A 17,995-nucleotide genomic window follows, 5' to 3' on the forward strand; every position below is an offset into this window, starting at 1 on the left:
GAAAGGTATTGTAAAAATAGCTTAATAACACAGAAATAAATTAAAAATAGTAAAAAAAATAGCAGTCACAAACATAAACTATAATTATGATTTGAAGAGCAAAATTACGAGAAAGTTGTCATCACAAGCAAATCATTAGTTGATGGCTTGATTTATGATATTGTATATATATAGTGACAATAAAAGAATATAACTTTATATCTTAGCTTTATATGAATGTTCAACACATAAATAGATAAATGACAGAACGTGAATAACATGAGTGATTTTTTACTTGAAAAACACGAAAAGGGAAAAACTATGGGGCTTTGCCTATCTTAAATGATTCCACTATATATGTGTGAGGGGAAGGGTGCTCAAGTGGTAAGAGTATTTAAAGTTCATTCTTCACCTAAATAGGGATAAGGGATTCTCCGTCGGGTTAAGTGCTCAAGGAGCATAATAGAATGCAATATCCAAATAGGAGGATCTTTGGATAGTGTATCTAGGTCAATTTAAATCAAACCAATAAAAAAAAAACCTTATTTGCATTTTCTTTACTTTCTTGCATTTAGTTTCATATATTTTGGCTGACTTTGATTTATTTTGTGAAAGAATGTGGGTGATAAATTTCTCTTCGAAATCTTGCTTAAAGTTTAAAATAAGAAAATTGATTTTTCTAAAAAGTTTAAAAAAAAAAATATGTATTTTTTTTGTTTATGTTTTGAAATACTTTATTGTATTAAGCTTATGCATACTACTCTAATTCAACATAAAAGATTTTTAAAATACTAATTCAGCCGCCTCCCCTGGTTTATATTTTGAAATACTTTATTTAATTAAGCTTTTACACATTACTCAAATTCCAAGTTAAAGATTTTTAAAGTACTAATCACCTCTCCCCCCTCTTACTATGTCCTAGGGCAAACCCACACTTTGCCCAAGGTGGGCAATTGCCCACCCTCAAAAAAATTAAATTCGCATTATGATGAGGATAGTTTTGGTAATTTGCCCTTCTACACCTCATATTTTGCCTTTTTGCCCACCCTCAAAAAAATTAAATTCCCTTTATGATGAGGATAATTTGATAATTTGACTCTCTACACCTCATATTTTTCCCTTTTGCCCTAACCAACATGTTCACATTTAGATGCTTGCTTTATGTGCATTATGCAATATGCTTCACATGTTTATATTAATAGTTAAATGTCTAATTTGAAAATTTTCTAAATCAATTACTAGTCCTATTTAATTTGTGGTTAAATAAATTAGAGAAATAAATTGAAATTATTATTAACAATACATTTTCATTGATACTTTATGATCATTTTTAAATCCAATACTATTCATATGTTTAATTTGGCGACACTTAAGATTAATTTGCATTGTTATATACTTATATATGAAGCAAAATCCATCATGATTATATATATTGCTGTTATCTATTTTTGTAAAAAAAACTCTAGGTTAGAAAATAGTATAAATAAAACTCTAAATACAAGCGACGAGTTTTCATCATAAAACAAATTGTGAAGGCCAAAATGAATATTATGTATTCCCTAGTTTATAGACTTATTATTTTGATATTGACTTTACCAGTAGTTATTAATACAGTGGAGAAAATATTTTCTGCAACGAAGATTATTAAGCATCGATTGTGTAACAAAATAGGTGATGATTAACTCAATGATTATCTAGTACCATACAACAAGAAAAGTATATGATTATGTTCTGGATGGAGTTATTATGCAGCATTATAAAAAAATAAAAATTAGAATTCAAAGTTTGTAATTATTTTTAATTCATAAAATATAATGTAATACAAGGCTTTGCTTAAAATTTTAGCATATATTTTTTTTTCAATTTTTGGTATTTTATTTTTTATATAATGAGTTTGTCTGCCCTAAAAATAAGTCTGGATTTGCCCCTAACTATGTCATAAGCACTTTCACATGTTATTACGTACTTTTGGTAATACATAATTCTTTCTTTGTTGATTAATTGAATTAATAAATAAATTCTTATTTATATTTAAAAAGGGAATTTAATATCAATCATAGGTTAGTGATAAAAGTATACTAATTTGATTGTGTTTACTATATAATATTTTTTGTTATTTTAGGAAAATAAAAAAGCCCAGCATAGAAGCTCATCCGAATCCACGAGTGAGGTATTTTGTGTAATAACCCAATTTTTTAACTATCAAGATATTGTCTTGTTTGGCTTAAGGCCTCATAGTTTTGTCATGTTAGAGTAACTTTTCACTAGGCACTAATCCCATGATTTTTTCGACATGAGCACGTTTAACTCAGGAGTTTTTTAATAAAATTTCAATCATTATATCAAAAGATGTTTTAATGTTGAAGAGTTTAATTTTTTTACTTAAGAGGTTTCAGAATCTCCCCCACTTAAGTAACTGATGTCCTCATTAGCATCTTTATCATAGAATCATCCAATAGATAGGAATCTTGAGGTGGTCCCTACAAATTCAAGTTATGACTCTAGCACTTCGTCCCATATAAAGTTCAAGAGGTAGCTCAGCATGGCATAACACTTTATCTTATATCACACTTAGTTCCCATCTTCTACCCGGTGTATTGCCAGGATACTATTTGTAACAGCTTAAACTCTTAATTATCGAGATATTATCCGCTTTGACTTAATGATCTCATAGTTTTGCCTTATTGGTGTAAGTGTGTAACTTTCCAGGATGTTACACAATCTAGGATTTCTTTAATATAAGCACGCTTAAATACAAAAATTTTTAATGAAATTTTGACCATTACACCAAAAGGCGTCTCTATGTTTAAGAGTTTAGATTCTTTTACTTTAGCGGTTTCACATTTTGCAATCTAGTTTTAATTTCTTTTGATGTATATATTTTAATAAACTTGATAATTGTATATAAATTTTAAGAATGAAAATGAAAATATGTTCATATTTGTATTATTACTTTTTATTTGATAGTCAGGTCTTGTTTATTCTTGTTTTTGGTTGATTATAAATATTGTTTAGGCATTCAATGCTTCCATTAAGTCTGAAGGTATCACACAAACATACATGAAGATCATGAGCAAAGCATGTAAACATTCCATTTAACAGGGATGAAAGACTAGAAGAGAACATAAAGGAACAATGACTTCCATCAATCACAAGTGAGACCTTCATCTCTTTTCAACTTAACTACTCTAGATTCCCCTTAGGTTTTGTGAAAAACTCATGGTTAAGATAATTCTAATTCATATATATCCCTAAGGATATCCAAAACTATGGATTCCCACTATGATTCAGTATTTACATTTTGGACGATTTAAACTGGAGTGGTTTGGGCTAGGGGTGTCAATATTTCACAAGACATGAAAACCCAACCAGAACACAACCCGAAAATTTCGGGTTGGACCCGACTCGGTTCCAAAATGGGTCGGGTTGGGGTTCCAGAATTCAACCCGTTTGAAAAAACGGGTCAGGTTCGGGTTGACCCGACGGGTTACCGGGTCAACCCGGAAAATCGTTTAAAATGTATAACCGGCTACCCGCCGCCTGCCCGGCTGCCCGACCTGCCGGCGCCGCCGAAGCTTTCCTGCGTTGCCGCCGCAGTCAGCCGCCCACCCGAGTGCCCTGCTCGACTGCCAAGCGCATCTTGTGGCTGTTGGGTGGCGAGCGCGCGCGAGTCTGTGCCTGCGCTGCAAGCATCCGCCCGTGCATTCTCTAGCGTCCCGCGCGCCCGAGCTCCAGCGCTCCCGGCACCCACCCGAGCACTCGCCGCGCCAGCCAGCCCGTGTCCTTGTCCCGCGACATCCGCTCTCAACCGCGCATGTGTCCTTGCTGGTCTCCTTCCCGGGTCGGGTCGGGTCGGTTCCAGGGTTCGAATTTCCGACCGTTTACACTACCGGGTCGAGGTCCGGGTTCAAATTTCTGACCTGTTTGAACCCGGGTCCAATTCCGGGTTCGAGCCGAACTGGTCCGAAATTGACACCCTAATTTGGCCCATTCCTACCATTGTACTTCTTGCTACAATGAAGTCATAGATGCATAACCTTCCTCCATGTGCATCAAACACATCTTTTAACATCCTAAAAAATCATACAAAACATAATGGAGAGTTCTCAAGCCCTAAGCCTAGCTCAAGGAAGAGGGAGAAGCAACAACTATTTGATTCGTAAAAACATATTATACAAAAACTTTTTAAAACAAATTTTTAATACAAAAACTTGAAGCATATTTTGATACATTTTTAATCAAATATTTTTTTCCAAATTAACTACTTGCCTTCAAAATACACTATTCAACCTATACCACTAGACCGGCGGTATACTTAACCCCGGTCGACGGCAGCCACAAGTTCCCTTCAATGAACTGCGACACCGTAAAATTGGCAGCCTGAGCCGAACTAGTTATAACATGGTAACCCGGCCACTTGACTCGCCCCGCAACTCCCGAACCCGGTCCAAAATTCATATACTCCGCGTAATTCAGCGTGCTCAACGCAAAATCACCATTCCACGGCAACCACCCCTCCGGCCGAATCGAACCGCCAATATACGACTGCAAGATAGCGGTCTGAGAATATTCCTTCCACGGCCGGCCCAGATAAGTCTGGGTGCCGCTACTGTTGCCGCTGGCCGCCAGATCAGCGTCAGCAGTTATGTTACAGAACTGGAGAACAAATCCGGTGTTCTGGTTGGGGTCTTTGCGGCCTTGAGCGGTGACGGTATTTTTTTGGTCGGGGAGAGGAAGGCGGGAGAAAATCTGGCAGTTCTGTAAGACGGCGGCAGCGTTGCCGAAGATGAAGTCGACGGTGCCTGAGATGCGGCAGTCGCGGTAGAATTGGCGGAGAGAGTGGGCGTAGAGGGTGTCTTGGTAGCCGCGGATGCCGCAGCGGTAGAAGACGGAGAGGTCGGAGTCAGATCGGAGAGCTACGGCTTGGTGTTTGGATGGTCCGGCGGTGTTCTCGAACGTTATATCGCGGGCAATGAAGCCTTTTCCGGCGACGGCTGTTGTGCAAGTAAGTGAATGATTAATTTAGTACAATTTTCTTATTAATTTAATTTTTAAATAACCACAATAATTTTATTTAACTATTATTTTTTCATTATTTTTTAAAATTTATATCATATAAAGGCTTTTCATAACTAGAATTATTAATGAGTGATATATTTAATAAATTATTTTAGCTTCGTGATTTTTTTAAAATAATTTTTTAGAACAAAAAATAATAGCTCAAAAAAAAAAAAAAAAAAACTCATTCAAAACTTTAGGTTTTATTTGGTAATCACTTTATACATAATTTTCTAGCACAAAATTTTTATGAAAACACCCAAAAAATAATAGACAGAACCTCCTAAACTAGAAAATTATTGTGTGGTCATTGAACGGTATTCAGAGACCAATGAGAACGTCCCACATCAATATCATAGATGTGTACCGCTCAGTATCAGATGATGTGGCTCGTTCTGATTCGCCTCTGAATCGTTCGGTGACCACACAAAATAATTTCTAGCTAAACCAAGCTTTAATAACAAGGCAAGAATTGCATGTCAAGGTATGAATCATTCAACCAAATTTGGTTAACCAAATAGATCTTAATCTAAAAAAAAATCTATATCGGTAAATAATTAAATCAACTTATAAGTTGCTATCATTAATATTCAAAATAGAAGAAACTTATCTGATCACATAACAACAGAGGAAGGTATCTACATAAAAGAAGAGCTGTACAGCACGTTTAAGAAACACGGTTTACTACCGTGTTCCCGGACAGAAAATGAGATGTCAAAATTTTATGAAAATATTCATATTTTTTCAACAAACTAATTATGTAAAATTTTATATCATATAATCCTCTTAACCAAATTAATTTCTTTCTAAAAAAAAATAAAAACTTTTTTTCATAAAATAAACTTCAACTTTACTTTTTTTTTATTTGCCACAAAATGCAAATTTTTCATAATATCTAGCCAAAAAAATAATAACATATGAGTGCTATATAAGTAGTTTTTTTTTTTTTTAATTGTGTCGTATTAAAAATCAAGTTATCATTTAAATCTAATAAAATATATCATTTTTAATACTTTTTCTTTAAAAAATAATGGCAATAAAATTTATATCAATTTAATAATTCTTTTTTTTTTATTATTTTTTCTTGTGATTACTTCGAACAAAACTGGACAAAGTTGATTAATTTTTACTTGACTACAGGCACTATCTCACCCGCCAAAAATTATTCTGTGCAGTCACCGAACAATACGGAAAAGAATCTGGATGCGCCATATCACCAGGTACACAGTAGTATACAACACCGGTACATAGCTAAAAATTGGCGTGACGCGTCCTAATTAGCCTTCAGGGTGACCCCTCTAGCTCGTTATATATTTATTTCTTTGCTCATTAAAAAATTATTTATTATTTTGATATAAAAATCTAAAAATGGGAAGGCATGCTAAAAATAAAATAATTCACAGAGCACGATACTATTTTTTACTACTTTCGTGGAACAAATGAGTGTGTGGAAGGGCCTAAGTACAACTCAACATGAGAATAAATTCATTAGAAAGTGATTAATGCAAGTCAAAATGTTTTTTATTTTTTAATTTTATTGGATGCCATAGCTTAAAAAATTGCATGAAAGATCCTTCCGTGGTGGGCATCAAATAAATTAATAAAAACAAGTAATGCGAGCTCTGTTTAGCATAAATGCAACGGTGACTCCCCTCTCATGATCTCAATAACATGGCCATTTAATAGGGAGCAGGAATAAAAATTCAATGAGCAGAGTAATTAATGAGTTAATTAAATGCTAATGATATTTATCAGCTTATTAATAATCATTAAATAAAGTATTAATAGGCTAATAAATTTGATATTTAGCTGTGAATACATCAGAGATATTTTGTGAAGTCCCACTTGCAAGTTGCGTATTTGTAAGAATTATTATTAATTAGCTTTAAAAAAATCTATATTAAAAATGCACAAAAATTAATAATATTATTATGAATGATAGCCAAATAAAAGAACATAAATCTGATTAAGAGGCAAATTAACTTCTTGCATAATTTAATTTTATAATAAACTAAAAGGGATGTAATTACCATATTTATGATATGATTAAGTATTGTGTGCGGACGCTAAACGTCATTCGGAGATCAATCATAATTCGCCACGTGACCCTTTCGCTCGTTACCACGGCTTGGTACTGTGGCTCGATATTGCTGACGTGGTACATTCTGGTTGGTCGCCGAAAGACGTTCTGAGTCCGGCCTCCGCATATTATAATTTCTCCTATGATCTAGGCTCAACGAAATGAGAAATTATTTTGTGAAGGCACCAGACGCAGCTATATATCCAGATGACGCGTTACCAATAGGGTAACGATCAGTATCGAGCTTAGGTACAGTAAAAAGGTAACGTGGTGTATTCTGATTGATCTCTGGATGGCGTCTACATCCGCACAATAACTTTTCGAGCGACACATGTACAAAAGTATAAGAACTTGGATATTTTTTTAAATAAAATTTAAATTTAATGATCTAATTTTCATGATATATAAAATAAATAAAGAAATAAGGTTGAGTTCACTGACCGAAAGTAGCAGACCGAAACGTAGTCCAACCATCAACGAAATTCCGGCTGCCGGAAATAACGGTTTCGTTCATTCCGTCACCGACAAGCATCAAATTCCACTTCTTCTTCTTAATCTCCACATTCTCCACATAAACACCCCGCTTCACATAAATCACAAACCGCCGTCCGCTCTCCGCAGGCGCCGCCTGCACCGCTGCATTGACTGTCGTGAAGTTTCCACTGCCATCCTTCGCCACCGTAACATCGACCGCCACCGCGGCCGCCTGCAACAGCCGCCGGTCCGCCACGGCCATCCACTTAGGAAAACCTTCCACCAACCTCCTCCCGCTGCCGCCGCCGGCGGGAAGCTGCCGGATTCCTTGTGATAAAAGAGAGGTAATGGTGTCGAGGCCGGAGGAGGCAAGGGAAGCGAGGACGCTTCCGGTGGAGGAGAGGCTCTCCTTGCACGTGTCTTGGTTTCCAAGCGCGGCGGAGAGCCAGGATCGGAGGTCGACACGGTGGTCGCCGGTTCCGAAGTTGACGGCAGCGGTGGTGGCTGCGCCAGACGAGGAGAGGGACCATGACAGCTCGTCGGAGGAGAAGTCGAGGAGGTCGAGGCAGTCGGAGATGGCGGAGGAGAGGCGGAGGTCTCCGCCGAAGGTGCCTGAGAAGGTGGAGACGATGGTGCTCACCTGCTGGATTTGGTTCAAGGTGGAGTGTAGTATGGAGAGAAAACCGGTGGAGATGCTGTTGGCGGGGGAGGGAGGCGTAGATTTGATCGCTGGCGGCGGCGGCGGATGCCGGGTGGATAAGGAGGAGGTTGGTGGGGCCAAGGAAAGGGATGGAGATAGAAGGAGGAGGAAGAAGAGGAAGTTGATAATGGCGGCCAATACCGATGAAGCCATAGAGGCTTGGGATCGATAAAGAAGAGGAGAGAAGTAAGACGGCGAGGGTTTGGGGCAAATGCTAGTGAGTTAAAAGGACTTTATAAAGAAGTGTCGGCGGCTTAACCATTAGTGCGCTCTTAAGGGATTGAGAGAGACTGAAAGAAGCTGCCGCGTTTTCTGCGATTTTTATTTAGGAGCTGCTTTTCCACCGACCTGTAACGATTGTAGTTGCTTGGAAGCTGAACTTTTTTTGGTTAATCGTAAATAAAATTAGAAAAAAAATATTAATCAGATTATTCTAATATAAATTTTAACATAAATAAATTTTAATTTTTTAGATATGCTTATGCAGGGGCTGATATGACCTTAATTTTCAGGGGGCAAAAAGTGTAGTGATTTTTTTTTGTCTTTGAAGTCAGCTCGGCTCATAGTTGTTCATATCTTTGATCATTTTATGTTTCGTAGATATGTCAGGGGTTCAAAGGGGTTCGACCTGCCCTGTCACATCGCGGGGTCAAGAGGCAGCGTCCCTATGGGGGTTTTCAGGGCAGCGCCCTCGGAATAAATTTTAATTGTTAAAACTTTTTATGGGGGCAATTGCCTACAAATCCATATAATAAAAACTAAAAAGTAGATGTAGTGGGACAAATTACCTAAATAATTATATAATAATTTTTTTTTTTAATTTTTTCAAGTGGGTGCAATTGCCCCACGGTGCATAAGGTGGATCCGCCCTTGTCTTATAGATTAATGTAATAGACAATTTTTATTTAAATAATATTAATTTTAAAATATATCCAATAATTTTTAAATGTATCATAATATAATTTGTATAATGATATAAGTTTTTTAAAAAATATTAGATCTTCAGTCCCGCATTTCTTACGAGATTGGAGCAGTTGAACTTGCTAGTTTAATCGGGTGGTTTTGATTCCATCAGATGCATCTTGAATAATAGGAAATTTTCTTTGAAAAATAGAATATTTTTAATAAAATTATTTTCTTATTTCAATAAATAATTTTAACAAACTAGATTAATTTTTTATTATCAGAATTTCTTACACGATCGTAACCAAATAGAATTCCAATATATTATTTACTTTTTAATTTATCTTTTTTTTTTTCTTTAAGAATCGTGATACATTTTTCAAAAATCTGTATAAAACATGCACTAGTTTAAGGGCTTGTTTGGAACAAGTTGATGGGAAGATTCATTAAAAGTCACTACATAAATTGCCAATTGATATGCCATCAAGAATTTATCTTCATAGGGCACGAATCTTGAGGCAAAAATCAAGTTTAAAACTTCAAAAATTTAATTTGGGATCATATGAACTCCAATTTCAGCAAACTTATAGTCAAATCGAGCGTCTCAGAAACACGAACACAACGACACCAAATTCAACTCAATCCGAGTCCAAATGGGTCCAAATCAAAGACCTAAAGCACTGTTGGAAGGTTCAAACCACAATTTGAGTTAACAAACGGTTTCCAAATATGACGTTATTATAGTTGAATCAAGCGGCTCAACGAGACGAATCTAACGAGCCCAAGAGCACTGAATTTTGACATTATTAAGACCTTCAAATGTCTTACAAATTGTACACGATCAAGGGATTCAACATCGGCCGTCCATTCAAACCACTCCCGATTCGCCCTTGAACGCTCACCTATTTAATTACAGGCCATGCAACTCCAGAAATTTATAAATAGACCCTTTCATTTCTCTTAAGAGAGAGGGGGGAAGTAAGAAGAAGAAGAAGAAAAGAGTAGGAGGGAAGAAACTCCTCGACCACCGCCAGGATTCTGCCCGACTTCCATGAGACGTCGGAATTTCGCCCGACCACCAAGTGACGCCGGAATTCCGCCCAACCTTCAAGTGACACCGGAATTCTGCCCAACCTCCAAGTGACGTCGAAGTTTCACTCGAACTCCAAGTGAGGCCAGAATTTTGTCCAACTTTCAAGCGACGCCAGAGTTTCATCCGAACTCCAAGTGATGCCGGAGTTCTTCTCAGCTGCCAACTAACATGGGACTTCTACCCGATGCCGGACCTCTGCTCGTCGCCAAGTTTCTACCCGACGCCGGACTTCTACCGGTTGTCAGACTTTCGTTGGACATCTATCCGATGTTGGATTTCTTTCCATTGTTTGACTTCTACCTGACGTCGTCCTTCTGACCTTCTTCGTCAGATAATAGTCCTTCCGACTTCTGTCGCCCCCCTACTACGGTCATTCTAACTTACGTCGCCCACCTACTACACTCCCTCCAACCTCCATCACCCGCCGACTTTGGTTCTCCTGACTTACGTCGCCCACCGATTACAGTCCTTCTGACCTCCGTTATGCACCAACTAAGGTCATTCCAACTTACGTCGCCCACCAACTACAATCCTTTAGACCAAACAAAAATATTAGTAGAGACTCTTTGTATTCTCATCATGTAATGTACTATATAAGATGTACATCAAGTTAAGGCCTTCCCCCAAGGAAGGGCCTCATTTGTAATCAACTGCAATACTAGTGGATTCATTCAAATTGGGCTAGGCCCCATGGGTTTTTCCCCCTTTTGGAGTTTTCCACATAAAAATCCTGATGTCTCTCATAAATGCTAGTGAATGATGCACCTTCTCTTTTTATCTGTATGTGAGCTGGATCTTCGTACAAAGTTAAGACGTTAAACTTTATATTTCTCTACCGCCGCGAATACTCTAGGACAACATCACCAATAATTCTCTGGAGGATTCTTTTCTCAATGATTATGCCCGTAGCTTCTTTTTTTGGTTGAAACTCATAGGGGCCTATACATTAATTGAGAAAAAGAAGTTGAAGTCCTTAGAGGATCTAAAACTCTCTACAAAATACAATGTTTGAAAAAAAATATATGCAAGACAAATATCTTATCTATAACATGAGCAAAAGGAAAAACCCAAGATGACAAAAATCAAACCAACAACCTGCAAAGAAAGAAAGTGGCAGCCAAAATAGCCAAAGTAAGGAGGAAACCACAACCTCTCAAAATGGAGGACCTACCAACAATCAACCTGCGCAAAAAACAAACAGACAGAGAAACCAAGGGGTTAGCCGATAGCCCCCAATAGGACTGGAAGCAATCAACAAAATTCCAAAGCAACAAACCAAGCCAAGAAACAAAACCAACAATCAACTAGCATCACAAACCAAACTCCGAAGCACCACCGCAACTCCAGAGAAAAAAAGAAGACCAAATTCACAACATGAAAGAAGAATCCAAATAATTTTTTTTTTTTTTGGATTTTCTCCACCTACGTTTAGCCGCATTATTGTAGAAACCTTCGTTAATGTTACGAATAACATTTAAATAAAAAATTCCATGAGAATCATCCCCATGCACATCAAATTCCTTCGCAACATCCCAATTAGGTGAGGAATCACACTCCGCTATTCAGTTAGGGTAGCTTTCTTCTTCCTTTTAAAGCAGTTTTTTAGTATAAAATTTATTGGACTAGAAATTTCTGTACAAAAAAACAGGTTTACAAAAAAATGCAAGAGCTATCCCAAATGAATTAAGCCTAAGAGTGCATCTAAATAAATACTTCTTTAAGCTAAAAAGCATTGGCAGATTAATAGTATGCATAGTTTAAGGGTACGTTTGAGATTGCTGCGGTTTTTTATAAAAATGATTATACAATTATTATGAAAAAAGTATTTTTTTTTTAGTTTTTGTAGAAAGTAAATTCCAGATACAAAATTTTATTGAAAGTAATTAAAAAGTAGTGACCAAATAAAAATTATGATAAATTATGATCCCATTTCACTAAGGAAGCAGTCACAAACAAAGCCAAAGGCTTCATTTGGGACAGATTTCTTATTACTTCTTAAACAGATTTATAGTACAAAAATTAAAAATTTTGCACCAAAAAAACTGCTTCAAGAAACAATATGAAAACCGTCCCAAACGAAAACTAAATTTTGCAAAATATTTTATTTATATTTTTAAAATATATTTATTCTTATAGTGCCTAATTTTGATCTAAACCTATAAATATGAGGCTATAGGATCAGACCAACATACTCTAAAAAACTCTCGAGTGACTCAAGCAACATTAGTTTGTACTCAAATAAGATCTTTTAAAATTATCATCACATCTCTTCCTAGGTCGCATTTTTCTCTTGTTTTATACTATGTTTGTTTAATATGTGCTAGTAAGATTTAATTATCATATCATCTACGGATATATTTGGATTCAATATTTTTTTTTGTATGTGTTTTTAATTGGATATTTTAAATTTTATGATGTTCATATTTGACTCTCATTCAATTAGTGATCAAAATCTTACATTCATGTTCAATTCAAGTTAGGTTCATCTGACTTGTTCAGCTTGTTTTCACGTCCTAGGCATGGGCGGATCTCCATAGTAGTGAGGGGGGGCAAATGCCCACCCTCAATTTTTTTTTTATAGGGTATTTTTTTGGAATATTTTGGATATTTTGGGCATTTTGCCCCCTCTCGAAAAAAAATTTTGCCCTAATTTTATCAATCATAATCATTTTTGTCCATCCCCTACCAAAATTTTTTTTTTGCCCACCCTAAAAAAAGAAGCTGGATCCGCCCCTGGTCCTAGGTGGATAATTCTATAAAAATAGTAAGGAATCAAATCTATTAGAGCCCTATTAAGCTTATAGATCTAATAGGGTTTTCTCTTTTGTGAATTATTGCACCAAGAGCAAGAAATATCCAAGCTCAACGGATTACAAAAAGATCAATTCTAAAAAATTAATTATTAAAGTTAAAAAAATTAAAAACTTAGAAAAAAATACCTTAGTGCCTTAGGCGAGTTCTCTTGGGTGAGCGTCCTCAGCAAGTTCTGTAGGGCGAATACCTTAGTTAGCTAACTTCGATGATTTCATTTAAGCTAGGGATTCTAACATGATTAATGAAGTAGTTTCTATGGCGTTTATAGATATATATCTTTTGTTGTTTGCATACGAGTACCTCTTAAAGAAGTGAGTCACCTATTCTAGAGCAAGTCTTTTACAAGGATGAGTTCTCAATACTCGAGTAGCTCATTGGGTCAATATATGCTAAGGCAAGCTCCACTCAATAAGAGTACCTCTTCTCCTCTGAGCAAGCTCGGCCAATTATTTTCATGTACCCATATATTGAGAGATCTAATATGTATTCAAGTTGTCACTAATTATAATGATTTTTATTATTTAGGCTCGTTGGCTTCAAAATAATGACTTTAAGAAAATTTCTTAAAATTAATATGAGAAAGATCTATTGGCCAACAATCGCTCAATAATAGAGTCAATAATTGAACAAGGGGCCTTGAAATGAAACCATCAAAGCAAATTTTATCCCTACATAAAGGCACTACTATTAAATTTATGGCATTATTATTGCCAATCTTTTGGTCTTCAAAAGTAAAGGTTGCCCCATTCACAATCACCAAATTAACTTAACTATTAAGATTCTTGCTTGAGGAAGAAGAGCTCTTCTTGAGCTTCTTCGAAGAGAGAGAGCAAGAATGGGAAGAGAGAGGAGAGGGAGAGGGCTAACAAGAAATTCAAATTCCTTTATTTAATCAGGCTTTTCATTAGAGACTCCTTTACATCACAATGACATCTCTCTTTATACGAAGAACATAGGATATGATGGACCTAAGAACAATATGACAAAATTCGGACCAATACACAACAATAACAAATAAGCTTTGAGATTATATGAAATACGAGCTAATTTGATCGAACCAATAGTTGTTATGGGACAAAAAATGAGAATATTTTTTTTCTTTTTAAATAGCTCAGTAAGAAAAAAAAAGTCTGCATCTCCAACAGAATTAAAGCAAATGCCAAAAAGCTAATAGATACAATTCATCAGTATCACATCATAAAATAGGAGGAGAGAAACAGTGTTATGAGATAATCTAAATAAATAACATAATTGATGGATCATTAACTAAAAACCAGAAAAGATAAGTGGTTGATCTGTATTTAATTGATGGATCATCATTGAAATACCTCTTCAATGATTAATCTTAATTTTTCCTATTTAAAAGCTGAGTGTGAAAACTAAATCACATATATACGGTTATGTTAATCATCGGTCCCAATATATATTAGTTTCCCTAAAGCTCTCGAGCCAATCTCTTCAATGATTAGCAAGAAATATTGATTACCAACTATCACTAACTAAGGTACACTCATGGAGAAATTATACGTACAGTTGTTGGACGCTGTTCGAAGGCGAATTACAATGCGTCACGTCATTATTTTACTGTATATTACCGCTATATACCGGGTGACGTGGCGCATCCTGTTTCACCTCTGGATAGTCCGGTGACCGCACGTAATAATTTCTCCACACTCGCAATATTTCTTTGACGGTGAAAGCTACAATTGAGTCACATAATCAAGAAGACCCAAATCATTTTTGCATATCAATATTAATTTCTTAGAAATTCATAAAAATATTTACAGAAATCACATATAAAATCTAGCTATAATGCGTTCCCCCATTAAATTATAACTAATAAATTTAAAGTTCTGTTTCTAATTAAAAAACATTGAGAAATTGAGAAATCCTTAACAAATTTATAAACTTATAATAATCTATAATGTTGAATCCAGAATTATTCGTGAAGTACATCTAACTATATCGAGAAAGCTAAATAAAAAATAGAATAGAAAATTTGAGATTATTAAATAAAAAGTATAACAAAAAATAAAAAGAAGCTCTAAGATTTTAACATGAATAGCATGAGTAAAAAATATTATGTGAACAGAGCTCACGCTTCCACCTCCTATTTATAGATTTTTGTTGAGGTTTGAACGTTGTAGAATTGAATACATACATGACTTTATGTAAAATAAGTTATAAATATAATAATTGTTGCGTCTTGAAGTATTCGCGGTGGTAGAGAAATATAACATTTAGTGTCTTAGCATTGTACGAAAATCCAGCATGCAATTAGATAGGAGAGATGGTCTAGCATTTATGAGACACCAATATTTTTGCGTGGAAAACTCTTGAAAAAGGGGAAAAACCACGGGGCCTGGCCCAGTTTGAATGAATCCACTAGTATAGTAGTTGATTACAAATGAGGCCCTTCCTTGGGGAAAGGCCTTAGTTTGATGTACATCTTATAGAGTACATTACATTATGTGAATACAAAAAGTTAATATTGACGTGTTTGTTTGGTCGGGAGGACCGCTCGTCGGTGGACGACGTAAGTCGGCGGGCTACGGATGTCAGAAGGACTGTAGTCGGCGGGCAACGTAAGTCAGAAGGACCGTAGTCGGCGGGCGATGGAGGCCGGAAGGACTGTAGTTGATGGGCGACGTAAGTCAGAAGGACCATAGTCGACGGGCGATGGAGGCCGGAAGGACTGTAGTCTGTGGGAGACGTAAGTCAGAAGGACCGTAGTTAGCAGGCGACGAAGGCCGAAAGGACTGTAGTCGATATGTGATGTAAATTAGAAGGATCGTAGTCGGCAGGCGACGGAGGTCGGAAGGACTGTAGTCGGTGGGCAACGTAAGTCGGAAACACCATAGTCGACGGGCGACAGAGGTCGAAAGGAATGTAGTTGGTGGGCGACGTAAGTCAGAAGGACCGTAGTTGACGGGCGACGGAGGCCGGAAGGACTATAGTCGATGCGCGACGTAAGTCAGAAGGACCGTAGTCAGCGGACGATGGAGGTAGGAAGGACTATAGTCGGTGCACAACGTAAGTCGGAAGGACCGTAGTCGGCGGGCGACGGAGGTTGGACAGACTGTTGTCTGACGACGGAGTTTAGAAAGAAGGCGTCAGGTAGAAATCTAGTGATGAGCGGAGGTCCGGTGTCGGGCAGAATTTTAACGTCACTTGGGCATCAGGCAGAATTCCGCCGTCACTTGCGGATTGAGCAGAATTCCGTCGTCATTTGGGCAGAATTTTGGCATCACTTCAGCGAAGTTTAAGCGCCGGGCGGAACTCCTGCGTTACTTGGGCAGAATTTCGACGTCCCGTGGAAGTCGGGCAGAATTCCGGCGGTAGTCGAAGAGGAGTTTCTTCCCTCCTAATCTTCTCTTATTCCTTATCTTCTTCTTTTCTTGCTTGACCCCCTCTCAAGAGAAATGAGGATTATATTGTAGATTTTTGGAGTGGCATGGCCCGTAAATAGGTGAGAGATCAGGGTTAAAGGTGGAGTGGCTCGGATGAACGATCGATATTGAATCCCTTGATCATGGAGTGCTCGTCAGACATTTGAAGGTCTTAATGATGCCGGAATTCAACGATCTTGGGCTCGTTGGATTCATCTCATCGAGCCGTTTGATTCGAGAATAAGCAAGTCATGTTTCAAAATCTTTTGATAACTCAAATTATGGTTTTAACTTTCCAACAGCGCTTCAGGTCCTTGATTTGGATTCATTTGGCCTCATATTGAGTCGAATTTGGTGCCGTTGATTTTGTATTTCCGAGACGATCAGTTCAACTGTAAGTTTGCTGAAATCAGAGTTCAGATGATCCAAGATTTAATTTTAAAAGTTTCCAACTTGATTTTTGCCTCGAGATTCGTGCCCGATCAAGATAATTCTTTGATGACATATCAATAATTTTGTGGCCTCATTAGAATCTAATTAAATAAAGTCATTCACTAAGGTCTTGAGAAGATGCTCGCTTGTGATCAATTAGTTAAATAGCTGATGAATAGACTTCCAAGAGATCATCCACATGACTAATCACAAGGGTTGACTTTATAGGTTAAACTCGATCTTTAGGGCGAACTGATGGGCCGAACTCACTAACTAGGATGAATTCTTCAGTTGTTATCGCTTGTCTGAGGTGAGTTCGTTTGTAGGTCGGCAAGCCTCTTTTGAGCTAATTCTTGATAGTATGAGTTTACTTGGTTTAGACCAATCCGACTTAATTTGAGTCAGTCCGACATGTCAATTAATTCAGATCCAACTAACAAAAACTATTTGTAATAAAAAATAGCATTGAGCACCCCTCTCATAGATTTTTATTTGGGTGCATGCATGATTCAACCACGAGAAATTATTTTGTGCGGATTCCGGACTGTTCGGAGTTGAATCACAACGCGCCACATCACCCTGTACGGAGCACTGATATCCAACAAATAAGTAACGTGACACGTTATGATTCACCTGTAGACGACATCCGGAATCCGCACAGAATAATTAATCCTCAACCATAACCCTTCTTTTTTTAGTTTCTGCTTTATTGAATGCTAACCATGAATTTTTGCTTTCAATGGGTCATTTTCAGGACACGAAACCTAACACCTTTAAATTCGTGAGAAATCATTGGACTTTGTATTCTGAGCCAACAATAACACATGGGATCGGATAGGATTAGCTGCAGCTGCTGCCCAGCTAGGCTTTGCAATTAAGATGAACAGTTCAACTTTCTCGTGACTATAAATAATAAATCAACCATTAATTTCTCTTTTTAAAGTTTTTAATAATATTTATTTATTGATTACCAAAAAAATCTATTTTTGAATTTAATATTTAAAAATGACACTTCAAGGAATAGCCGTATAGCCGATTACAGTAATATTTAAATAAAAAAAGGAGATCAATTC

The 17,995-nt window shown here is 36.8% G+C and overlaps 1 protein-coding gene across 1 annotated transcript; it reads right to left on the reverse strand.

Annotated features, from left to right (window-relative positions):
* Positions 1-4,114: 4,114 nt before the first annotated feature.
* LOC110110519 (pectinesterase/pectinesterase inhibitor PPE8B-like) lies at positions 4,115-8,554 on the reverse strand. The gene is made up of 2 exons (XM_020842032.2): positions 7,559-8,554; positions 4,115-4,973 (listed from the first exon to the last, which is right to left on the reverse strand). Exons 1-2 carry the CDS (start codon positions 8,442-8,444, stop codon positions 4,270-4,272), a joined length of 1,590 nt encoding a protein of 529 aa, XP_020697691.1. The 5' UTR covers positions 8,445-8,554; the 3' UTR covers positions 4,115-4,269.
* Between the last annotated feature and the right edge of the window lie 9,441 nt (positions 8,555-17,995).

Source organism: Dendrobium catenatum, unplaced genomic scaffold, assembly GCF_001605985.2.
Source record: "Dendrobium catenatum unplaced genomic scaffold, ASM160598v2 fragScaff_scaffold_898, whole genome shotgun sequence".
In the NCBI taxonomy this organism is placed as follows: Eukaryota; Viridiplantae; Streptophyta; class Magnoliopsida; order Asparagales; family Orchidaceae; genus Dendrobium; species Dendrobium catenatum.